Source organism: Scardinius erythrophthalmus, assembly GCF_964197995.2.
Source record: "Scardinius erythrophthalmus genome assembly, chromosome: 2".
Lineage (NCBI taxonomy): Eukaryota > Metazoa > Chordata > Actinopteri > Cypriniformes > Leuciscidae > Scardinius > Scardinius erythrophthalmus.
Genome location: NC_138222.1, coordinates 52,426,141 through 52,453,099, shown reverse-complemented (window position 1 = coordinate 52,453,099; position 26,959 = coordinate 52,426,141). Strand labels below are relative to the sequence as shown.

The 26,959-nt window shown below is 36.4% G+C and overlaps 2 protein-coding genes across 5 annotated transcripts in view; one reads left to right on the top strand and one right to left on the bottom strand.

Moving 5' to 3' along the window:
- The window catches only part of elp4 (elongator acetyltransferase complex subunit 4), a 65,822-nt gene extending 55,614 nt beyond the window's left edge, over positions 1 to 10,208 (top strand). Inside the window, exon 10 of one of the 2 annotated variants that reach the window (XM_081355664.1) lies at positions 9,651 to 10,208. In XM_081355664.1, the coding sequence (XP_081211790.1) occupies positions 9,651 to 9,761 (111 nt within the window). In that variant the 3' untranslated portion in view covers positions 9,762 to 10,208. The remainder of the gene's footprint in view (positions 1 to 9,650) is intronic. The other variant, XM_081355665.1, reaches the window with a different exon arrangement.
- A 3,724-nt stretch (positions 10,209 to 13,932) lies between these two features.
- On the bottom strand, positions 13,933 to 26,756 carry pax6b (paired box 6b; the record flags this gene model as incomplete). Of its 3 annotated transcripts, XM_081350074.1 has the most annotated exons (12): positions 13,933 to 14,018; positions 14,694 to 14,835; positions 15,047 to 15,159; positions 16,203 to 16,353; positions 16,456 to 16,538; positions 16,620 to 16,778; positions 19,751 to 19,916; positions 20,194 to 20,409; positions 20,499 to 20,537; positions 20,803 to 20,933; positions 23,549 to 23,602; positions 26,744 to 26,756. In XM_081350074.1, the coding sequence occupies 12 exons, from the start codon at positions 26,754 to 26,756 to the stop codon at positions 13,933 to 13,935; spliced, it is 1,353 nt and encodes a 450-aa protein (XP_081206200.1). The 3 variants fall into 3 exon arrangements, with proteins under 3 accessions (XP_081206200.1, XP_081206201.1, XP_081206202.1); XM_081350075.1 differs by lacking the exon at positions 20,499 to 20,537 and having other exon boundaries at positions 20,803 to 20,962; positions 23,545 to 23,602; XM_081350076.1 differs by lacking the exon at positions 20,499 to 20,537.
- Between the last annotated feature and the right edge of the window lie 203 nt (positions 26,757 to 26,959).

Genomic DNA, 26,959 nt, shown 5'->3' with positions numbered 1-26,959 from the left:
AAAAGTTCAAAGAACAGCATTTATCGGAAATAGAAAGCTTTTGTAATATTATAAACTACCGTTTAAAAGTTTGGGATCAGTACAAATTCATTTTTTTCAATATTTTTATTCAGCAAGGATGCATTAAATTGATCAAAAGTGACGGTAAAAGCATTTATGATGTTACAAAATTTATTATGTTTCAAAAACATAAAAAAATCGTACCTATCCCAAACTTTTGAGCTGTGGTGTATATAAAGGCCTAAAGTTGTCATTCTAGTCAGCTTGGTGTTGTTGGTTAAGGTCAGACTTGTGACTGTTAAAGAGTAGATTGTGGTTCAATGGGATGGGGTTACTAACGGCAACACCTTTTCAGCGCTGCAGTATGAAGTCCACACTATGCCTGTCTTTGTCCCCACAAGTGCTGTCCTTTGGTTAAAGGGACTCTTTCTTGTGAAGAGTTACAACCTGTGATGGATTACACCCCCAATTCATTAACACTCTGTGAAGCACTTAAACACACACTTAGACTCTCTTTCGCCCGCTTTCTCTCTCTCTCTCTCTCTCTCTCTCTCTCTCTGTCTCCAAGTTCCTCTCTCGTCCTCTCATACACCCAGTTCTCCTTTTGTCTCGGTTTGATCTTCAGCCTTTCCAGTCTTGCGAAAGCCAAGTCGTCCATACAAAACCTCATCTTTATCTGCCATTATCCTAAAAGAATCCTTTTCCTCTCTCACCCCACCTTCTCTTTTTCCTTCTCTCACTAGCGTTTCTCCTCCCATGTCTTCTTGATAGCTGAAAATACCTGCTGGCTCATTAGCTCCTTCCTCACGGTGCTGCACACGCATAAAGAGCAGCGATGGCTAACAGCAGAAGCCTTTAGCTCGCTGTCACACACACAAATGCACACACTCTCACGCACACTTCCCTTAAGCTTGTGGGCTGCTCTTATTGGGCTGAAGGATTGAGTCCCACACCTCCATTTTTAGGCGCATCAGACAGGAGTTCTGCTAGACATTGGCGGTGGGGGGTAACGCTAGCACGCAGCACACACGTACTCTGGAGTGTGATCCAGAGGACTCCACTCAAGCGACTGGTCAGGCCCGTTGAGGGAACGGCACAGTAACCCGTGGCCGACCTCGCCACTCCTGCACGTAATGTGTTTAAACTGTGTTTGAACCCCACTCATGGTTTGGGGGGAGGTGGGAAGGAGGGGAACGGGGACTGTGTTTTGTTGGGCGTGTGGAGAACGGACTGGAAGGGCTTCACATTGTATATTTGTTTGTGGTTCCTTTTGGGGAGTTTATCACTGGCAGTTCCAAGCGCCCTCCAGTCTTTAATGAGCATGAAAGGTCAAAATGGTCAACGGGTCCTTTCAGAAATGTCACTCTTTTCAATGTAAAATTGCAGAGAAAACAACAATAAGGTGATGAACAATTAATGGCTGGATTATATTACCCGACTTGAACAAAGATGTTAGCCCCTTTTCTAACATGATTTTAGCTTTTTCTTGTGGCTGTCGGCTCCAATCTGAATGTTTTGCATAGTCAGAGTTGTCTAATTTTATGTATCATGTAGTATATAGTATGATACAATTTTGTACAAATCTGAAACTCAACATTGTAATCAATGCCATTGAATAAGCTTGACCCATTTCTGCATTCTTTTCATTTGTTAAAAGTTGAGTAATGTATTCCATCTTTAAGGTGACGTCCCACTTGCCAATTTGAACAATTCGATAATCCAAAAATTAACAATTGTTATATGCTGTATTAAAATTAATTTAGTTACTTTAACCTGTGGTTGTTTGAATTTAGTTTTCAAAGCGTACTTTGCTGTAAAAGTACACTGCTGTTCAAAAGATTGAGATTTTTTTAAAAAGAAATGAATACTTTTATACACTTTTATTGAAGCATTAAAATGAAGCATTTATAATGTTTCAAAATGTTTCTGTTTCAAATATATGTTGTCCCTTTTCTATTCATTAAAGAATCCTTTGATTTCCACAAAAAATATCACAATATTGCTGTTTTACTGTTTTTTGGGGGGTTTTTTATCAAATAAATGTCACTTTTGAGAGCAGAAGAGACTTTAAATAAAATATTTTTTTTAAATCATACTGATCCCAAACTTATAAATGGTAGTGTATGTTTAGTTTCAGTGAGATATTTATATTCAATAACTGCAAACTGTCCGGTCACAGTTTTCCTATTTTATTAGTCATTTACATTTAAATGAACCCTGAAAAATGCTCAGTTACACAATCATCATGTATAATAGTCACTTTTTAGTAACACTTTATTTTACAGTGTCCTTGTATCACGTTGCATGTAGTTTCTATATTAATTACTATAAATTATGCATAACTACATGCAACTAAACCAATCCTAACCCTAACCCTATAGTAAGTACATGTAGTTAATTAATAGTACTTAAATGTATAACAAGGACACCTTAAAATAAAGTGTAACCCACTTCTTCTTCTTTTTTTGCTATATGATCTGTAGAATGATACACACGGATTCATGTAGGACAGTGGCTTGGCAGTTACAACACGCAGATAATGTCCACTTATGTTTAAAATGTTTGTGTAACTCTCCACAAAAGGGTTAACAAGCATTTTGAGAAGCTAGCTAGCAGAAGCGGAGGTGGTGTTCCTCGTGATACACTGTCATATCATATACTGCCTTCATTTCTCAGCTCAGCCAATCGGATATGAAAGCAGCACTTACACGTGTTTGTCCTCTGTGCCTTTTGCACCCCAAAGTACCTTGGGGGCGTCCGCCTCTGCATTCATATTCCGGCCAGCCAGTCCGCAAGGGTCTGAAGCCCCCAGCGTACATCCAACACCCATCCGACAGCACCCAGGGTCCATTCTTATGGCACCTCTCCAAATCCAAACGAGCAGAGAGGAGTGAAAACTCCCCCTGGACTCCTGACCTCTGCAGTCACTGGCCTAAAGACTCGGAGCACAGTGGACACAGCTGACCAGAGGGCGAGGTGCAATGAGAACGATACTGATTGGGGTACTCAGTTGGGCTTTCTTTTTTATTATCTCGGTTACTTTTACTTGTCCTCGGGTGCTTGTCACTTGGCTTGGATTGGATTTTGAATAACGTGCAAATGAAAAAGAAAATTGTGATAATTATAGTGCTGACGCCAGAAGTTATTACTTCACATTATTTCATGTCCGATGGTTCTGATATTATGTAGGCCCCCCAAATTGCACATTGTGAAATAGAGCTGTGTTTAAGAGCACTAACTCTTGGTGCTTGTTTAAACATGGTTAATTAAAAAAACCCACCATGCAGAAAACACAAATGGAAGTTTGCCAAGTAGTGTGTACGGATATACACATACATTTAATGTATATATAATAAATGTAATTTAATATATATTTACACAGATAAAAAAATACACTCGTCTGTGTGTGAGTGTGAGTGATTGTAAATACATAAAGAGGATCCCGTTAAATGGTAAAAGAAGCCATTGGTAATCTTAGCTTTCCTAAAAATTGACTTTTTGCATCGAGTACAGAGTTGCTTCAAGAATCACATAATGGCTGTTCCCACTGTTGTGATTTGTGATGCTCTTAATGCATTGATGATGGGTAAAAGTACATAATGCTAGACTTTCAGGAGATAAAGGAAACGGAAGAAAGTAGGGTGGTGGTCTTCGAAGAATCGTATTATACGGGTCATTGTGATCTGTGTGGAATAATAATGGTTCCAGTTACTCTAAGCTGGTCTTCTTCAGTAACCTCTCCTGTTGCCCTGAAACATGTATGTGCCTCTAAAGAATTTCATCAGCATTTAAAAATAAGAAGCATTGCTCTGGAAAATTTGCTCTTGTCTGTCAAACAAAAAGGCTTCTGGACATGTACAGTGTTATTGCATGGGATATTTAACATGTTTAAACTACAGTTTGTGCTTCTATGCATCATTTAACATTTTGCTTACGAAACGCAAAGCTTGGAGAAACATGAAGACACAAGCTTATTGTTAGTGTTGGGAATCAAGAGTTGGTTATTATTCTCAACTGGTTCCATTTAATATCAGAATCAAATTATTTTCATGATGTTCAGTAAGGTTAACAAGTCTGTATGGAAGCTTGTTTCCGCCACAAAATAAAAAAAATAAAAGATAATTGCGACTTTTTATCTCACAATTGCGAGTTTACATCTCGCAATTCTGACTTTATTTCTCAGAATTGCGAGATATAAAGTCAGAATTGCGTGAAATAAAGTCAGAATTCTGAGATATAAAGTCAGAATTGCGTGATATAAAGTCAGAATTCTGAGATATAAAGTCAGAATTGCGAGATATAAAGTCGCAATTGCGTCTTATAAAGTCAGAATTCTGACTTTTTTTCTCGCAATTGCGACTTTATATCACGCAATTCTGACTTTATATCTCAGAATTCTGACTTTATATCACGCAATTCTGACTTTATAACACATAATTGCGAGTTTACATCTCGCAATTCTGACATCTTTTCTCAGAATTGTGAGATATAAAGTCCAATTCTAAGGGGGAAAAAAGACGGACTTTTTTTTTTTTTCTCAGAATAGTTTATATCTCACAATTCTGACTTTATAACACGCAATTGCGACTTTATATCATGCAATTCTGACTTTATATCTCCCAATTGCGTGATATAAAGTCAGAATTCTGAGATATAAAGTCAGAATTGCGTGATATAAAGTCGCAATTGCGAGAAAAAAAGTCAGAATTCTGACTTTATAACACGCAATTCTGACTTTATATCTCAGAATTCTGACTTTATAACACGCAATTGCGACTTTAAAACACGCAATTCTGACTTTATATCTCGCAATTCTGAGATATAAAGTCAGAATTGCGAGATGTAAACTCGCAATTGTGAGATAAAAAGTCGCAATTATCTTTTATTTATTTTTTTTTGTGGCGGAAACAAGCTTCCATAAGTCTGGCATTCATTCGCGAGGTTTTTTTTTTTTTTTTTTTTTTTTTTAGAATTATAATACAATTTATTTCATAATAATAATATATTTGGTTTACATTGCATATAAATATATATAGAAAGAAAAAATATCTTTATATGTAATGTAAACCAGACATGTATGTATGTGTGTGTGTATATTTTATAATATATACATATATACATTTGAAGTAGATCAAAAAAGTTCATCAAAGTTGTCCTAAGACAAGAACGGGTATTGTTCAAAATTCATGTATATCTTTGATGAAAGGTTTTGATCCACTTCAAATGTTGACTACTGTGTGTATATATGAAAATGTGTTGCAAATGCATTACACATTGTGATCTATTCTTGGATAAAGTGAAGAAAACTTATTTTTGACACTATCCCAGACTTTTTGAGTTGAGGAAAGTTAGTGTGAATTCAGGTAAGTTGGGCTACGTGCTTTGCAAATTTCCTAATTTACCTGAATTCTCCCCCTAAGTCTGTTACTTCAATCCAAACTCCTCTGATCCCAAAGCACATTACGTTAAGTGTCTTAAAACACAATCTCCTGTGAGATTTGTGGTGATTCTTCACAAGTGCCAGTGCGACCAACAAGAAGTAGCTGGAGGGCTTTGAAGCTATTATCAGTGTGAGGTTTTGTTCGGCGTGGAGTGTTATTTGTAACCCTCTTAAGGAAAGCCACTCTTAATGTTCCTCTCGAGAGCCTCTTGTAAATCACTTCAAGTGTTTTAAACTGATTTTGTTCAAGTGAGTTTTTGGCAGAAATTGTTCTTGCTGTTTGCATAAAGCACTTCATGACAATGATTGCCTCTTAATAATCCACTCATCCCTTTAATGATCCCAGAGGTTTCTATTGGCTCAGTTGGTTGTTTTTTCTTTATGTTTTAAGTGTGTCATTTTCTTGGTTAAAAATTTCTCCTGTCTCAGCTTAATGTGCAATTATAACTAAACCATTCTGGTTTTGTTTGTTTGAAATGCTGAAACTGATGTGAGTCTCAGGTGGGGTTATGTGTTTGTTCGATCTGTGGCGGACAGCTGAAATATTCAGGAAATCTGTTTAAAAACAGTCAGTATTATTTTAAGTTTAGATGTTTACTACCTAAGGATGTGTTTACACTTCGCTTGGTATTCACACACATTTTTAACACTAAACCTGAAGATAAAGAACAATAAAAACATTGTATTGCTTGTTGGCAGCATTCATAACAGAGCACCCTTAGATTTAAACTGTACCAAATGCATTATGGGTGCACAGTTCCTGCATTTCCACAGACAGTTGGACATAGAGTGTTCAAGTGTGTGTCATGTTCAAGTACTCTTAGTCACACTCTCTAGTATTGATTGGTCTAGACTGCTGGGAGGCTGAGAGTAGTATTTGAAGGGATGATGATGATGTTGAATATTGTATGCAATAATGGACTTTGAAGAGCCAAGTCAAAGTGGTATTTTTTTATTTTTTATTATTACACTTCAGTGTCTTCAAGTCGATGGACTGTTTAATGCTAATCTTTAGGAGCTTGTATGCTTTGCAAAGTAGTGGATGTGACCCATTTTTTTTTTCTTGTAGGCCATGAAAATATTTAACAACTTTTACAATATTATATTTAAAATATAATTTAATATGAATATTTTTAATATTACCTTTGTGAAATATTATATTACATTAAAGCCAAGGAATATTTTTTTTCTTTTTTTAATTACACTTCAGTGTCTTCAAGACAAGGGACTGCTGAATGCAAATCTTTAGGAGCTTGTATGCTTAGCAAAGTAGTGTTGCAACCCTTTTTTTCTTTGAGGTAATAGAGTAAATACTATTTAGTCAGTTTTTTAATTATATATATAAATATAATATAAATATATATTATATATTAGCCTTTTTATGCATTTCAGTGACTTAAAAACAAGAAAATGTCACATGTTGCTTCTGGGCTTTGTGGTTGCAACCATTTTTTAGTAATAAATATTAGCCTTTTTTATTAATATATAGTATTATGTTTTATATATATATATATATATATATATATATATATAATATATATATATATATATATATATATATATATATATATATAAAAATAAAATTGTTTAACAGTTCTCCCCCTGCATATCATGGGCTACTTTTTTTGCCTGCCAACTCCTTTTTTTAAAGAAATAGGTACAAATTGAAATTGTCATTATGTACTCAACCTCATGTGGAACAGAAAATGACATTTTTGAAGAATTTGTAGCTCTTTCAGATACAACAACATACTGACCACATCTGTTAAGCATTTGGAAAGGTTTTGAAACGACATGAGGGTGAGTACAGAATTTACATCTTGTGGTGAACTATCCCTTTAAGTTCCAGCATTTTCCAATCTGTAGATCCCTTCTCATGTTCTTCAGAATTCCTTCTGATAAGCTTAACATTTTGATCCTGGGTGTCCCTGATTGGGATGCATCGTAGCCTTGAGGGTTTCAGTTGGAAAGGATCTGAAGCTCTTAAAGGCGTGTGGAAAAGGCTCAGGGAAATTACAGATTGTCCTGAGCTTACACCGGCCTAATTTTTTAGGAACATGATTTACCTGCCGTTCAACAGACAATAGGAGATTTAGAAGAGCATTGTTTGGCGGGAGATAAACATCAACCTGAGGAAAAAAAGCTCACCTGAATCAAGGCTGCAGTTGCAGGTATGTTTGGCTTGTGGCGATTTACTGGCCGTACAGAACTGCATTTAATCGTGCACTTGACTACTTTTGACACTATGTGTGTGTGTGTACCTTGTGCTGAGCTCCCTCATTAGCCTCTTTAGCACAAGCTTTTGGTGTAGCTCATTGCCTTGTTAGAGATTAGTGCCCATGTGGGGCCAAGTTACCGTAATAAAACGCTTGATTCTAATGACTCTCCTCTAAGCCGTAACTCTACGCACAAACCGCCAAAAAGCTTGAGCCTCCCTGAAGGGTTTTTAGCAGCACGCTAACAGTTACACTTCTCGAACCATTTAAGGTGCATGGCCAAGCGTCTAACCCGATTTGTGTTCACACACTCTGTTTCGTCTGTCTGCAAACATGGGCTAGGATGTTTTCTCGCCTGTCTTAAGTCTGCAGATCTTCGCTGTGTGTGGAGGCAAGAAGCTGAAACAGGCATCACTGGCTAAAGGTGTTTGTGAGGACTTCTTCATTTAAACTGATCTCAGATTGTAAAGGTTTAGTTTGTTGTATTCAACAATATACGCATGCTTTTTACAGTTTTAAAAGTAAAAAAAAAAAAGAGAATTGCATTGTTTCTTAGCAACAAGGTCAAATTTTATTTAAATCAATTGTGACTCAAGTCTACCTTGGCCTTTCTTTTCCTTTTTGTTTTTGTCCTAACCAGCTACGACCACAACATGTGTTCTGTTACGACAGCTCTCGGAGTGTTTGGCATGGTAATGATTATGACAATGTTGATATATTTGGTCTTGGTGGAATAGATCTGCTATTCTGCTGTTGGTTGTTATTGCTGCTGCTGCACAGCAAGTATGGGACTTGCTACTCCTAATACATACACGATATGCTGCTGCTGTACAATATAGCATACATGAATTACCCTTAGCAGATCTATACAGGTGGAGCTGGGGAAGGTGGAGGGTTTCTGAAAGCACTCTGCACTGCTACAGCAAATGCTAACCAGTATTTGGAGGTTGAGCAGCGAGCTCATTGGCTACTAATACTGCAGGAACCAGTCAGCTGTGCCCTATAGAGAATGATGTGATTGCAAGCAAATTGAGTTTTGGTATGATATTGGACACATCATGATATTGGACATGAATGCCCTCTCAAGTCGCAAGCTGACAATCTAGATAGCGTGATGGATGTTTATATGGTTGTCAATGAATGGGATGATGAATATCATTTTGGCTTTAATAGGATTTCCCCAATAAATTGGCAAGAATAAACCTGGTGTCCTCCATGATTCTTTTTCTTTCCGACAAAGCACTTGAACTCGACGAGCTCGTAAGCACGACTGCAGAAGTGGCAAGTAGGACATTTCCGATTAGTACGTGAAGGCAGCATAAACCATAAACCTCTTTATGTAGGATTTCATACTCTCAGTGAGGACAGAAATTATTTGACTTTGTAAACTTGTCAGCACCTTGTCACACCAGGTTAGAATGCAATGTATCGTGTGTATGTATATACATTACCGTTCAAAGGTTTGGGGTCAGTACGATTTTTTTTTTTTTTTTTTTTAATAAATCATTCTTAAATTCAGCAAGGAGACATTAAATTAATCAAAAGTGATAAAATGTCTCACAGTTTCCACAAAAAAAAATTAAGCAGTACAACAGTTTTCAACATTGATAATAATAATGCATGTTTCTTTTGCACTAAATCATCATCATAGAATGATTTCTGAAGGATCATGTGACTCTGAAGACTGGAGTAATGATGCTCAAAATTCAGCTTTACCATCACAGGATTAAATTTCATTTTAAACATATTCAAATAGAAAACAGTTGTTTTCAATTGTAAAATATTTCAAAATATTATTACTCTTATTTCTTTTTAATCAAATAAATGCAGCTTTGTTGAGCGTAAGAGCCTTTTCAGCTGCTTGAATATAATAATTCAGTTTTTATTATAGTAATTTCGTTTGTAGCTTTATTTTTGCCCTCCACATTATTCTTTCAGCCTTCCTCTTACATCCTCCCTCTCTCTCTCTCTCTCTCTCTCTCTTTCTCTTTCAGAGACTGCACTTGCCTCCAGACCTGTCAGAGACGGTGAGTCGAGTGAGTAAAACAGAACTGGCAGCAGGATGTGGTACCACTGCCACGGGCAACAAGCACCTAGATTTCTAGCGGATTCCCATCCTTCCTGCACCCTCCCCCTCCAGTTCCCAGCACCACCCCTGTGATGTTCAAGGGCAGGAGAGCGCTGGAGCTGCACTACGACAACACTAGGTTACGGTCACACCTGCACTGACACGGTTTCTGTGAATATTAGTGAAAGAGATTAAGATGGCACAGCGTTTAGTAATTACACAACTTGGAGAAGAACGCAAGACAGTGATATTCAGTGTCACAAGAACCTGACAAGCACCTGTTGCTCTCTTTGGATAAAGCGAGAATGTGACGCAAATAACGATAACGTAATTTGGCTACCAGTGTCTTTTCAGTGCACTTCATGGCTTCCTGGTGTTTATTAGCTTATGTAGCTAATAAATATTTGGTGTCAATAAAGTTTGTAAAAAAAAATAAAAAAAATGTCATGTTTTTATTCAGGTTCAAAAATAAACGTGGTTGCAGAAAATGTTTTTATCACTTTTTTTTTTACAAACTATTTTGCATTTCACGTTTATTTTTTCTTGATTGAATTATTGCATTCGGGAACGTTCCTTTAAGCTGTATGATTAATTCAGGTTCATAAAGTGGCTCTGTTCAGGATATAATTAATTAATGGGGTCCTATTATTATTATTTTCTTTAATTTGTAGTGTGTAATGTTACTGTTTGAGCATAAAAACGGTCTGTAAATTACAACGTCACTCAAAAGAAGATTTTCTCTATTACGCCATTGTAATATTGAATTTTCTTCCGGCAACAAACACGTCACAATATTCCTCATTTAAATCCCCCTGTGGTGAAAATCAAGCTTTTAGTGTTGTTTATATGTCTATGTGGTGATTTGAATATGCTTTAAGACAAACCATGTGTAAGCTTGAAACATTTGGCCAATCACAACACACTGGTCCAGCCGACCAATCAGAGCATGTTGCGCTTTTCAGAAGGAGGGGCTTCATAGAGTCAGGAACTAAACAAAGCGTTACTGACAGACTGGGAAGACAGGGGCTGCAACAATGTCAAATTTGTGAAAAATAAGATGAGTTTTGAAAAACCAAGCATGAAAACCTAATCTAGTAGAGCCTAAAAACACAATCAAGACTTTGAAAAGGGTAATAATCAGTCCCCTTTAAAGCTGAAATGTTTCTTCTTTTCAAAGTGTCCATTAGGCCTTTTGTCGTTTAAATGGTACTTTTTACTGGACAGAAGAAGAATCTGTGTCTTACTTTTTCTCTCAGCCAACAGATATTCACCAGTAAGTGAGGAATCTTAAATTCAGGGGTTGAGAGATGTTGGAGCAGCTCTGTGGGTTGTACTCCATAACGCCTTAAAAATAATGTTATTTAAAAAAAGGGGGGGTCAATTATCTCTGACCTCATTAAAATAATGAAAATTTATGAGGAAAATGTGCATACATTTTCACTCAAGTTAATTTTCCTAAAAATAGGCTTTTTTTTTCCTGAAGGAATTATACTTTATTTTGGGGTGAAAGGTGGACATTTTCATAATTTTTTAACTCAAAGCATTTTTTTAGACTCCACAATAAGATACTGCCTTTATTTACAATTTAATTACAATAAGATCCTTTTGCATTTATAATATTCAACATAAATTTCATCTGACGTGACCCGGCTTGACTTTATGGGGAACTGTATTTGTAATATAAAAATGCATGCATGCATAAAATTTTTATTTCTGCGAATAAATAAAGCTGTCTGTGAAAGCATGTTTTCATCAGGCAAGTATGTTTTTATACACGCGTTATTGTTTCATAGCCTCATTTTCGTTGTCTGTAAGTAGATATAGCTGTCAGTGTTCACAGTTTTTATTGTAACCGTTTTATTATTTTGAATTATTTGAATATGATCACCTAGTTTTCACAATTTTTAATTTTAGCAGTGCACTTAAATAGTCACATATATATTTTTAAAGAACAAACATAGTTTCTCAATTAATTTGAGCTCATAACTGCATGCACAAGGTAATAAGACTGATACTCTTTTTGATAGTGCAATATCACAGTTTTGTCCAAGTATAACTTGGCTTTAGTTGTGATTCAAGATTTCTCCATCCTTTTCTCTTTCCATTGCTGTCTTTGTAGGTGCGTTTGAGAGAGTCTAGAGCCGTCCTGACGTCCCATAGGCCACTACCTGACCCGACTAACGTCAGGACCGACCTACCACCCCCAAAAACCCTTCCACGCGGACACTTTCTCTCCGTGTCTCTCCCCTCGGCCCTCCCGCCGAGACAGCAAGTGAAGCAAAATAACTCATTCTGCCACACAATCGCTTCATCTCTCCCTCCGCTCACCCTGAGCTCGCTCGGACCGCTTTATTCTTCTCGTTTCTTCCCCCTCTCTCCTCCCCCCACGCGCGCTCGCTTTTTTTCCCTTCCTTTTAGACCATCGTAACTCTACCAAAACAAGAGCTGGCAGTGCTGAATGGCATAGGCCTTTTCTATTGTGGTGTGTTTTTGTGATGTCTGAGTTGTGTGGAGTCGGCTGGTGCCTTTGTTCACGAGCTCTTTGGTGGTTATGAGGTATGTGGAGAGAAGAGAGGGGTTTTGACGTGCTGGTGTGTCTTTAAATGGGAAGTTTGTGGTCATGTTTTCAATTATAACTAATACTTTTGAAAACGATGCATCGTTTTCATTAGGAGTGCGTTACGTTAAAAGGAAATTCGGAAACAGATACTGTACAAAATGTTTTAATAGTTTTCACAAAATACATTTAGAAAGCTTTTAAATAAAATTAAATTGAAATATCTGCAAGACAGGGTAGACCTTTTCGCTTTCCAAAGCATTGCTCTGACACTAAAACCATTACAAGTGTTCATGTTTCAGGTACACAACAAAAACGCAGAATTCAAGAGATGTCAACATGTTTTTTCAAACCACAAATGTTTGTCGATCATAAATAAAGGACTGCGTGATTAAGCCGCAGTCAGGTATACTTGAAGCCAGTGTACTAGAATGTAAAACGACGTTTTTTTTCCTTTACAAAATGTAGCAACACAAGACTAACAATAAAAAAAAGAGAGAAGATTAAGATTGTTGTGTAATAGATGAAATACAAAGGCTTTGGTCTGTTTTTACAATCAACAATGGTTTAAGTCTGATATGTACTTGTAAACAACTGCCAAACACTTACGTTTTTTTAAAAAACTCTGTCAAGCATTTTTAATCATAATTATTGGAATTAAATATTTCTAGTCTCACAAAATTATTTGACCGTAGGACACTATAATACAGCTATACCTAATAGACAACTTGTACCTGACCTAAAGAAATGTTTGCCTTTTTTTTTTTTAAACAATGCATGAAAATCTGTATAAAACAATTAGTTTTATTTTTCTCGGGGCAATACAAATAACAATATATTTATGTTCCGCGATAATTCCAAGAGGGAAAACAAATACTCACAATTGGACAGTAGCAGAATGGATGAATGTTATGTTGATGCCAAAGTCTACCGTACTATAAAATCCCAATCATGAGACGTCACAATTATAAGTTATCAAGCGCAAACGGCCTCAGAATCAGTTAGTCAGTTATCTCCAAACCCTTATACATAATCATAAAGTACTCAGTAATTTACATAATGGCTGTTGTTCCTTTAGTAGATACAATAGTGTCATCAACTGAAGCCGTTGTGGGTTGATTTGAGCCTCGTCCTTATAGCCGGCAACTCTCCCAAAGTGAAAATATCGCATGAATGGGCTCCTCCTCTTGGTGTGTGTTCTGCTTCACTGGTTTGATATGGGCCTGTATGAAGTCTGATCCATAATCCTGATATTAGCTCAGTAGAAAACAGTCACAATATATTGTTCTGTTCTCCGCCATTTCAAATGGATGCGAGACCAACATATCTTTTGGCTGTTAAATCGTCTTTTCCTCTTTACATAGAAATGCCAATGTACAAATATAACAAAAAAAAAATGGAGTTCGAAAAAGGTGGATGTAGCAGAGGTTTGTTGCGTTTTGTTCCGTTCAAGTCTCTCTAGCGTCCGTTTTTTTCCTCCTAAAGGTAGTGCCGTGAAGTTTTTTCCGAATGTGGAAAGAGACCACACGCCGTCTCGTCCTCGTCTTTGCTTGTGTGTGTCTGTCTGTGTGTTTGTGAAAATACTGCTGCAGAGGTCCAGGTTCTCTCTTAGTCTCTGTGTGGAAGTCAAAGGGCGAAGTAACTCTTTTCTTTACTGTAATCTTGACCAGTACTGAGACATGTCTGGCTCAGTTCCGGGAACTTGGACAGGGACAGATACTCCAGGGGAGATGAGTCCTAGAAATAGAGAGAGAATGTAGGTCAAAAACACGTTCCTTTGCAAACTTTATGCTTTGGTGTTGTGTGCGAATTTGCATAGATTGAGAAGGACAATGGATCATCACAAATGATTAGACATTGAAAAGGTCTTTTTTTTAAAGTGTTAATGCTAAAAACAAAACAAAAAGGTTACATAAATGGGTGAGGAACAAAGAAACACATTTTTAGATACACAAAATCATGCATTTCAAAGTAAACGCTACCGTTCAAAAGTTTTTGAAAGTCTCGTATGCTCACCAAGGCTGCATTTATTTGATCAAAAATACAGTAATAATTGAAAATATCAGTTTTCTATTTGAATATATTTTCAAATGTCATTTATTTCTGTGATGTCAATTACTCCTGTCACATGATCATTCTGATATGCTGATTTGATGCTCAAGAAACATTTATTATTATTATCAATGTTGAAAACAGTTGTGCTGCCTAATATTTTTGTGGAGACCATGATTCCTTGACAAATGGAATTTGTAACATTATAAACGTCTTTAATGCAATTTAATGCATCTTTGCTGTATAAAAGTATTAATCTCTTTCAAAACAAAAACGTTACTGCCCCCAAACCTTTGAACGGTAGCATAAATGTGCTATAGGGTGAGTTTGTTAATCGCACAATGAACTTATTCTGCCTACCTGTTGAGGCGGTACCAGAAGTTGCCATTGTTTGGCTGTTCATGTGTGCCTGCATATGAGGGGGTGTGTATGTGTCGTAGCTTCGCCCATTCACAGACGGACTGGTGGGCAACATGCAGGAATAGGAAGATGTCTGGCTTGGCTATAAAAAACAAGAATATATGTATATAAATATATAGCTTTAGTTATATCTACAGGCACAACTGTAGTTTCTATAACACACAGGAGTTTGGGTTAAACTTGAGCTTGACTTGGGTGATGGAATGAGAGACACTTAAGGAAGCATCACACACAGCACATTAATCCAGTTATCAAGGGTAGAGGAGGAAACGGTTGTTCGTGATGCTACTCACTTGCATAGGCAGGTTGTTAGACATTGTGAAGCTGGGCATCGGAGGCAAACCCGCGTACGTGTTGGTCAGAGCCGTGTCTGGGCGGCCCAGCATTGACCCTGCTGTGAAGGACACTGGGAGAAAAAGAAAACAGAAAAGGTTTCATTTTTTTTACATTTCTTTATGTGCTTTTGCCATTTTATTCATCTTTATTTTGGTTTATTTTTATCTCAGTTTTAGTTTTAATTTATTTCCAGTTAACAATTTAAGTGCTTCAACTTCAACTTAAAACCAAGCCAACATTTCAAATTTCTGTTTAGTTTAAGTTTTTTAAAGGTACACTGTAACTTTTTTATTCATAATTAACTAAATTGAGTCAATAAATTCCAAAGTCCCTTCTTCCAAAATGTGTTTTTGTCTTACCCTGATTCACTATGGTAAACCTGTTATACGTGTTTATATTTTAGATATAGCGGGATGGTTTTTGCTGGAAATTGCGTGCAGACATAATTCGCCCTTGCATGTCTCGTCATATCCATAATTACTTTGACGCGTGGATGGTGTGGGAGAGGTTAGTTGTAACAATATCAAACCTCAAACCTCTGGGGAATCACCAGTTTAAAAAAAAAAGCCAAACACAGGAGAGTCTGCTGGCAAAAAGAGAACGACGGAGCTCGTAATAAAACAAGAATCAACATTAGCTTGGCTTTTCAGAGATGGCGAGAACTGAGGGATTTGAAATGTTGTAAAAGCGAAGTGGAGATGTGTTTTTATTACTCAACAGGTGAGTAAGGTAATTAATTGAACAGATAATTTGCCATATGTCGCTCTCTAACAGAGTTCATGGTAAAGCATTATCTGTTGTGAAGGCTCATTTCATAATGGTTGTTGTAGCGCTGCACTGGATACCATGTCTATTGATGGGTATAACGTCTTCAGCTAGTCAGCTTGAGATCCTTTCCATCTAAGCTGGTTATATCTCTTAAGCCTAGTAGTGAATGTTTTACGAGCAGTGGATAATCTCTCTCTGTTTAGTTAGGCGAAAGAACCATATTCATCCGCACAGAGCCTAAGCGCAACCAAAACGATGTTCTTCTGCTAAATTCATGCAGTTTGGACTTGATGTGAGGACATTATGCCTTATATGTAACCCTCAGGAATTTAGGTTGCCATTTACCAGGAGTGGTGGGTTGTGGCATTGCCTGGTAGACGCTCGAGTTGAAACTGCTACTGATGGGAATGTGACTGGAGGAATTGCTGGCTTGTCTTCGCTGGTTCCTCAGCTTCTCTTCCCTCCTCCATTTCGCTCTTCTGTTTGAGAACCATACCTGCAGGCACAGAGAAGGTCAGCATAGATGTAGACAGTACTGATGGTGAACATGCATTAGTTATGGTATGGTATTAAAATGGACCTATTAGCATATTCTCACCTGTATTCTAGCTTCTGGAAGGTCAATTTTTGCTGCAAGTCTTTCTCTTGCGAAAACATCTGGATAGTGGGTTCTTTCAAACTCTAAAACCGATGTGAAAACAAAGGTTATGCTTTGAACCTCAGCAGGATATGGGAGACGTGATTCTTACACTTGATGCATACCTTTCTCCAGGGCTTCGATCTGCTCCTGAGTGAACGACGTTCTGTTCCTTTGCAGTTTTCGTTTCAATTGCAGCCGCATTTGAGTCTCGTCGGAGTCCTCGCCGTTTGAGCTGATGGAGTTAGTGTTCTCGCCACTGTTGTCCGGTTGCTGGCAACCGTCTGCAAAATAAAGAGGGTGAAAATTGTAGAATTATCACGCAAACCACTTTTTGCATTACCTTGAGTTGCATCAGTGTTATATTTGTATTATGTATATAATTCAATTTTTATTTCTAGCTTAAGTTTGAGTAATTTTGTTATGTGCATATTGTTGTCATTTTTTTATTATTATTATTTTTTATTTCTATATAGCTTTTTTATATATATATATATATATATATATATATATATATATATATATATATATATATATATATATAAAAATTACATTTTTAGTCATTTTAGTACTTCAACTTAAACTTATTTATTAAAGATAGTTGTCAAAGCTACATTTCTAATCAAAGTAAAAGTTTATTCAGTTTTAAGTTTTTCATTCATTTTATTTTATTTTAGCCTTATTTTAATTCAGTTTTAGTAATAACAACACTGAGTTGCATGTGAAATGAATTGAGAAAAAAATTATACATTTGCAAAGTATTCTATTTATTTATTTATTTATTTATTTATTATTGCAATGTAAAACATTTATATTTTGATTGCATTCAAATCATTATATATAGCCTATATATATATGTGTGTGTATATATATATATATATATATAATTAAATTGTGTTATTCTGTATTTTATAATGTAGTATATAAAAAAATACAAAATAACAAATTTATTTTATTATTTATTTTAATTATGAATAATTTTTATTTATTTTATTATATATATATATATATATATATATATATATATATATATATATATATATATATATATATATATATGCCTACGGTATATATGTATGCCTACAAAATAGAAATAAATAAATAACAATTATTTTGTATAATATAATATTATAATATAATTAATATAATATTTCAGACTTATTTCAGATGGAAAATTAGCATTTGGTGTGAATACACCCCAAGACTTGAGACAAGAATTGTCAGCATTATCTCCATAGTTCCGTAACAAAGTACCAAAAGAAACGCATTGAATCATCCTCAGGTTCCCTTGGATGTTTTCATACACAGCACATATAATGTATAGGGATTCTTAGTGCTATTCACCGTATGGGTGTCCAGGGACCTATTGAGGTGACCACCAACACTTGAATAGAGAGCTGCTTTTCTCAATGACACAATACCACCAGAAGAATGAGGGGGACCATTAAACTGTGCAGACAGAGATGGGCTGCCAGGCCTTTTTCGTCAGGCTCAAATTCTCCCGAGGGCACAATTGGAAAGGAACAACAAAAAGAGGCATGCAGTGCTCAGCATTGTATAACACAAGGATCTAGTCAACAGACCTTTCAGTTCAGTATGTTAACCTCTACACACCACTGTCATTAATCAAAGAACCCCAGGCCTGCCCTGTTAAACGCCAGTTAGGATTTATACGTTCAACAGGAGATGACCATTGAAAGACCTTTGCTTGCTTAGTTAGGATGGGTTGGAAAAGTCTCTCCAATCTGACCAGAATCTCTCCAGGCTATTAAAGCAACAGTAAACGCGAAATGAAAATCATTGTCATTTCTAACCTGTATGCTGTTGTTTTAAAAGTATAAGAAAACATTCAGTGTCAGTTCATAATAATGCCATTTAAGCTCCAAAAATAGTATATAGTCCATATACTTGTGCGCTAAACTCCAAGTCTTCTGAACCTATACTAAGTCTTCAAAGCATAAAGACATGAGAGTGAGCATTTTCATTTTAAAGGTGTATTATCCCTTTAAGCAACACAAATACATTAAAAGATCACTTGCATTATTCTTATTTAATATCAATGATATCAGATAGTGTTTGTGACACTGTGAATATCCACACGCAGGATTCATCAACCTGATTAGAAACTAACTATTCATCAACTAAACTTTTTATCATTGTCTCCTCTAACCAAAAGCCTGTGGATGTTCTTTCTCTCCCTCAAAAAAAAAACAAAACAAAAAAAAAAACAACCTCTAATGAGCAATTACAGAGAGACCGAGCTGTGCCTGTCAGAAATTCTTGCATGTGACAGAAACATCTTTTGTCCCGGGACACACAGTGCTTTTCTCTCACTCCCCATGGGGTGCAAATGATGTCGAGGGGGGAGGGGGCAGGTGGTACCGCATGGACACCTCCGCCGAAAACTCTGTTCCTAGTCACGCAGATCCAAGACCCAGACAGAAGCCGTATTGAAATGAGCGATTAATTAGCACTAACTTCTCAATTAATGAGTGGCCTTTTCTCATCCAAGCATGTCAATGGCACGCAATTCTACATTCTGTATATTCATCTAATGCATCTCTGGATGGATTGACATATAGACCTAATGACTGCAAGAGATTTCCTTCACTTTTTCAGGACAAATAAACAAATAAAATACTGTAGATTGTTTGTCAAGTTAAAAATAATATAAAATATGTACAAAATATGTACATATACTACATATAGATACACTGAATAGTATACTTTTTTTATTTAAAATTTTTTAATAATAATTGAATATATAGTATACTTGTATATTTTCATATAATTTCAGTATGAATATAGTAAGAAAATGAGATAATAATGTATAATATAATTTTTTATAATGAATTATATTAACATATTTTAAAATTATTCTTAATACATACATATATATATATATATATGTATTAAGAATGATTTTAAAATATGTTAATATTATTCATTATTATTCATTATATAATATTATTCATTATATATATATATATATAATGATTCATTTATCATTATTATTCATTATATATATATATATGTATGTATGTAATACATACATGTGTATATATATATATATATATATGTGTGTGTGTATTAAGAATAATTTTAAAATATGTTAATATTATTCATTATAAAAAATTATATTATTATTATTTATTTTTTTTGCTTCTGTTGTTTTGTTGTTGCTGTGCCTTTATGTTGTTGTTATTCTAATTTTGCTCATGACAGTGATGCTCTTATTACTTTTAGACTGTCTCACCTTGATTTGGTTGTCCTGGCACAGACGTACCAGGGTACCATCCCGGGCGCGTGCCCCACGTGCCGGTCTGCCCGTTGAGCATTCTCAGCTTGTCGTACATGCCATCTGCACCCATCTGTTGCTTTTCGCTAGCCAGGTTGCGTAGGACTCGATTTATCGACGACACCTGAAAGGTATGAAGAAGGCAGTCAGTCAATTACTGTTTTAATGCATCAGCCATAAAATGCCATTTTATTTCATTCTGTTCCATCATAGCTCCGTCCATAAATGCCATTTGTGTTTATACCCGTAAATTTGAGCAATTTGGATAAATGCGAAATAATTAGCAGAATTGCATTGCAATTGCAAGAACACATGTATAAAAATGCATTCTATTAAGAAATGTGGTTCATAATGACGTTTGCACAATCCAATGATGCAGCTGAATCATAATGTGCACTTACGCTCGGTATGTTATCGTTGGTGCACACCCCCTCAGACAGTAGTCTGTCACGAATTTCCCAGGCAAAGATAGAGGGACACTCCCTCTTGTACTGTGCTATTTTCCCGACCACTTCAGGCGTCGCTACTCTCGGTTTGCTGCCTCCGATGGCTCGAGGTCGGATGGAGCCGGTCTCATAATATCTGCCCAGAATCTTGCTCACGCACCCATTCGACACCTGAATGGACAGCAATATACACAATTCACATACATTATTTAAGACTAAATTGAAATAAAGTAATGTACTTCAAACAATTATACGCTTACGTTCTTATTGTCCAGTTGGACTTTTGCATCATCATGGGTCTATGAACACAGAAAATACGCCTTAAAATTGCTAGGATGATTTCATTACGTTTAAAAGTTTTGAGAGCTAATTAGTCACACTTTACATGAGCGTTTGCTTCAGGTTAGCATCTTGAATTTTTTTTTATTATTATTATTATTGTTACTGCTTTAATTAATTTTATTCAGCTGTACTATTTGTATTATGGACATTGTGTGACCATGATATGACTTATCACTAGGTCCCGTAAAGCTTGTTGGATGTACTAATGGGCTTCAGGGTCACCTGCAAAATCCTGGAGATGTCGCAGGGTCGCGCTCCGCTGTGAGCGAGTTCCACGATCTTCTGTCTGGTGGAGTCCGGTAGCGGTCTGCCGTTCACAAAAACCCCGCCGAGCTGGTTGACGCCACTGTGACCTGTGGCACACGGAGACATAACAAATTGGCTCGTCTTTCCCCCTCGAAAACATTCCCTCAATGGGTGGTGTCCCATTGTCCAGAATAAAGCTCCACTTCTTGGAGCTTCTCTTTGATCGGCGTTACTGACGACCCGAGTCAGATTAGAGAGAAAAAGGCTGAGTTCTTACATTGCAATGTCCATGTTATACAATATAACATGTCAGTGTAATCAATAACGAGAACTTTCTACAAAACCACTGCACTTCAACAACTTGAGCCAGCAAAGGAAACTTTTTTTAATGAATTCTAAAGTTTTTCCATCATTAATAAGCTATACGCCTAGTTTTGAATGCTGTTACACAGCTCATTGTGCCCTACAAATCAACACTGGAACGTCATGCGCTAGACTCGAATCAATCAACAAACACACAGAATCGACTGATGAAATGACCTCTGAGTCTGAACATCTCCATTCAAGTGAACTGAAATTTTCATAATCAAATTGTCCTCAAGAGAACAGCTTTCCACAAGACCGTGCGTCAGTGTTTGGAAACTCTCATTCACACCAGACTAACAAATCCCTAACAAATAAGCACACACATCGCCACTGAGGAACAACAGAAAGAGAGCAATTATCGCAAAGCATACGGCAGCAGTGCTTTCCATTGGAGTGTCCGTTAAAAAAAAAACATGTGCAAAACAATTCGATATCAGATACACTGCAAACACGAGCACTGTCTCAGAAGGATATGAAAAGCGCATACCAGCTCTGTGTATTTTGATGCGATGTGAAAGTCCAGTGAAAGTCAATTCAAAGCGAGCAACAAAAACAAAACAGAGGCGAATCCCTACGAAAAGCCTCCCCGGAGTGTGTGTGTGCTCTAGCTCTCTGCTCCTCTCTCGTCTGACTGCAGGAGCCCGAGCTCCTAAGCAATAAATAAGCTCCAAATATAGAAGAAGAAGAGGGGGGAAAATATGATGAGCCTCTCTGACATTTGTCTTTAGAATAAAGCTAGCTGCACGTCAAGTTTGAGCTTAATTTCTGGAAATAGGCGGAGGTCGCCTCGGATCATGCATGGAAGGCTCATTGAAAAGATCAGCTGAAGTACTTGTGGCAGGACTGTCACTTTATATGACACTGCTCTGCTTTTGAAAAACGCATCGTCACGACAAATAGTAGCATGATAAAACGACCCTTTCTGTCTGCATTTGGATATCAGACAAAATTGGATTCTGCTCTTGTTGCCTTCAAGGGAGGCTTCCTTTTATTTCTAGCTACAGGAGCAACGCACGAGGACAGGGGCTTGCATGTTTCTAAACATATTAAATCTGACAAAGCTTTCTTTTTTTTGGAGTCTGTCGTACTGTTTGTAACAAACCCAACATCTGCTGGAGCATTGTGGGAAATGCAAGTGTCTAAATTTGAAATATACAGAGGAAAAAAAAAGTGAAAGGAAGGTATTTGACCCTTTAAAATTCATTGGTGATTCAGTCATGTGAAATAATACTGTGAAAAACCCCTACGTTTTAAATACCACATCCAACCGGGCTAATTTTAATGAACCTGATTCATTTAAGCACTGATGCTGCACAACAAACGTGTGGTAATCTCTCCAAATCCAGTGGAATAATCCACTGCCATCCTCTCTGTCTTCAATAATTCCTGGATTAGTTGGATTTAATAGACTCTTGAACGTAAGGAGGAGATTCCATGAATCCGTTTGATTGATGTCACCATCACACAGAAACATGACCCGGCCTGTCATTTCACAGTTCAAAGGTTAAGTCTTAATAATCATATAATTCCCCATGGTGTAGGACTGTAGATCTGGCCTGGTGGCAGTCATAATGAGACTTGGATTTTATTGCTCCCCTACTAATGGGGAAACATATGTTGTGAATTTTAAACATCAATCCTAAATCTCCAGGGCAAACTGGGTTTTAAAACAACAGTTTCTGGTGCATGAATACGAATTTCTCAATTTATTAATTATATGAGGTCTGTCTTTCTACGGAAATATTTTTACATATGACTGAACAATATGTGATTACATTACATAATCTCAGAGAACTAATCCAAGCATTTATCGTATGTCAGACCCAAATGCAAGATCTAAGTGACACTGAGCCGTTTACAGACTAACAGAACTCGTGTTTTCCCCCTCAAGCAAGCACAGAAAATCTTAAAAAATCAAATCCTGGAATCATCAAACTGTTTCATGTGTCCCGTTCCATGCATTAGCTGTTTCGGGAACTGTCTGTGGAAGTTGGCAAATTTTCTGCATTAATTCAGCCAGAGCTGCATTTATTTGTTACCAACTCGAGCAGAAATAAACATCTCCTCCCCCATCAGCCATTCATTAATGTATGCTCGACATGTATGAAAAATGCAGTTTGTATTCCTATGGCTTTTTCTTTAAATATTAACTTCAAATCATTTATGTGGGGGGGAATATATAATGCGCATTTTTAATGCGTCTTCATTTGACCATAAATCAGACTTTAGCACCTTTTATATAATTTCCCATCATGCACGGCAATTAAAGTTTAATCGTAAATGAAAAGAAAACAGTCAGCCGTTGGAGAGAAAAAACAACAAAACACACGAGTGGCTTAATAAGAATTGCACTTACTGTTTTGCATCATGGACGCCACTCCTGATTCCCACGTGGGTTGGTTATGGTATTCTATTTATGACAAAGAAAATGTATAGGGTTAGTTGTGAAGTTCAGATTTATTTCTTTTTTAATTGCAGTTTTGCAACAATTGCGGCTTTGCGTTTACGGCCGATGCATCTCAACGCACAAGGGGGTTAAATGATGTATATTTGGGAATAATCCTTTCTAAAGGAATTTCAGCTTTAAAAACTTGCCTGGTAACAGAAGTTGACTGTCCGTTTAAAAATTTAGCCCTTCATTTGCCTCTGACTATTTAGATCGTTCCTAGGATAGAGCAAAAGAGTAATATTAGTTCGAATGACTTGTATTGAGTCATGTTTTTAATATATAATAGAGAGTTTTTTAATTGTACATGGCATTTTACGCAGCATTTTGCACCTGCCGTTTTAATTTATGGCAGAAGAAATTGATTTGAGTTATTAAATAGGCTCCTAAAAGTAAAATCTAATATATAGAAAGGAAGAGTTAACGTCTCAATTTCTTGGTGGTCTGTAAAATATGTTCAACCTTCCTCTTTAGATCTTCCCGTCAAAAGTGTACAGTGACACACGCTGTCTACTTCGCATCAGTGCTCTGAAAAGTGAGAACTAGAGGGGGTGAGAGGATCCTCACAAAGCCTGCTGGAGCTCAACAATGCGCCTCTTTTACCTTCTATACCCAAACCCAGCCATCACAACTCGGCCTCTGCAACTAGCAACACAACCTCCCACCAAACGTACCAATACTTGCCCGAATACAAAGAGCCGAGGGCACCCTGCCCCCCAGACGACCATACACACACACACACACACACACACACAGCATCCACTGTCACTTTCCTGACGGCCATGACCCCGGTGCCCGAACCCCAATGCGTGTTTCTGTTTGTGAGGTTTGGGGAAATAGAAAAGTAATTTCGCGTTATAAATATCTGTAGGTGTTTGTGTAACGGGTGTGGGTTGTTAGGGGTTGTAAAAGGATGCAACAGCCCAGTAGGGTGCTCAATTGGGAAAAAACAATTGCAATAAAGGATCTATTCAGCGACATTGCTAAAAAGGGGCCCAGGGAAGGAAAGTCTTTCGTTTCATTTTCTCTCCCGACGCTGAAATAACAAAACCGGTGTGTCCGTTTCCATTCGCTCTCTTCCCAAGGTTGAAGAACTGAAAGTGTTTAAACATTTTAAATTTAATTGAAAAAGTGTTAGAAACTTTAACATGACAGTAAATTTGTATTTATACAATCTAAAAATTTGCAATTAAGCGTTCTACCGTTTTTTTTTTTCCTTAAACATTTTTGTGGATTTGTTTCTAAATAATTATTTTTTGTTAATCTTTTAACTCTCATATTTTAATTTGATTATTTCCCCACCACACACAAGAAACTAATTAATATAGCCTATACATAATTAAATTGTCTAATTAGTTAATATATAGGCCTATATATATATATATATATATATATATATATATATATATATATATATATATATATATATATATATATATATTATTTTGTGCCAATTGCGGTTAAACTAATCAGTAGAATTGTCCAGAACCAATGTCAGATTGGTATACTGTAGTTTATATATATATATATATATATATATATATATATATATATATATATATATATATATATATATATATATATATATATATATATATATATATATATATATTGGATTGTTGGTTATAAGTAGGCTAATTTATTATGTGAGTTTAATGTTTTGTAATAGTTGTCCTAGATGAATTTCCCAGAAATTGAGCAGTAAAGCATATTCTATTCTATTTAGAAATAATATGTCAAGAGGTTGTCAGCTGTAATTTGCCTTCATAAGTGTGGATTTTTATTATTGTTTTAGTGCCGTAGGCCTATATCTTACAAAAACAAAACAAAAAAACAAGATTAAAAAAAAGTTAGGCTACGTCGATTGGAAACTACAACCCGAAGGTAAATTCTAAATACCTTTACAGCCTTATTAGCTCTTAATCACAGCAAATGTTAATTGTTTTGTGCTCCTTTAATTCGCACTCGCTCCATGCATTGCGACTCTGCGTGTTCCCGTTAATGATTTATCTAACGTCCTATACAGGCTGTTGTTGTTGTTTATGAGGTTAATAGGATCTCATCTGCATTTGTTTCGTTTGTGTAATCCTTAACTACAATTGCTTTAATTAAACATGCTTATTCAGGAAACAGAGTTCTCCATAAACATCATTCACATGCAGACGTGCATCTGTACGTGTACAAAAGCGCAGTGGGAAGTTTTGAAGGATCTGACATTAACATGCCCTAATCATCTTATACTGCCATCGATGGGGAAATCTTTTGTGTTTTTGTAGCTACATTTATTTAGTGAATGTTTAAGAGGACTTGAGCGTCCTAATGCTCTATAAGTAGGCCTGGTGAACATTTGCTGGATGCTAAAATAAACGAGTCCGCTGTGGTGGTTTGTTTAAGGTTTTAAATTAGCCTGATAAAAATTAATAGAATAAAAAATAGGCTACCTAATAATTTTATTTATTACATTTCATTCGTGCAATGTACTGATGTTTACGTTTAGGCTATATATATGGTAGGCTAACCCAAAAGTGTAAAGTCTTGACAGTGCAATAAAATAAAAAATATTGAACTTTATTATCTCTCCTTTTTACCAATTACAAAAACTCTAAATACGAATATTCCTATCATGCAAATAATAATAAACAAGCAGGTCCTCGTGAGATTCAGGGAAATCTTTAAGAAGGCACTCGGCTGATGAATCATTCTGACACCTTTCCTCAACGGGTCAGTGCGTTCCCGTGCTCCGCAAAAAAAAAAAAAAAAAAAAAAAAAAAAAAAAACACTGTTCAGGCCTAATGTGACTTCAAACTCTTTCCTCTCACAGATACATATTTACATATTTACATAAACAGAAGCGGTTTTCTTCCTAAAAAGTAGTCCGAAAAAATACAACATAATCTGAGAGTTCAGCTTTATTTAGTAGCCTAATTTAGTTTTACACTAAACTATTAACAGCACGTTTTTATTTGTATGACTTGGGAAACACCCCTAACAATAATCCTAATGTCAATAAATATTAATAATAATAATAAGGTGGATCACTCCAGTAAAATAGTACTGGATCCCACACGAACAACTAACTTTTAGTTTCAGCATGCGCGCACTCACCTTTTTGAGGCATTCTGCTCCACCGCCTGAGCCCTTCCGAGCAAAATAGTGAAACTGGGAAAGAAACAATGGATCTCCAATAGTAATTTCTTAAAATATAGTTTTTTCCAGCGTCCCTCTATCTGGAAGGAAATTCCCTGCGAAGGAGACACAGATTGACAGTGAGCGGAGATGTCAGGACTGCTCAGGGATTGAGAGTGTGTGTGTGTGTGTGTG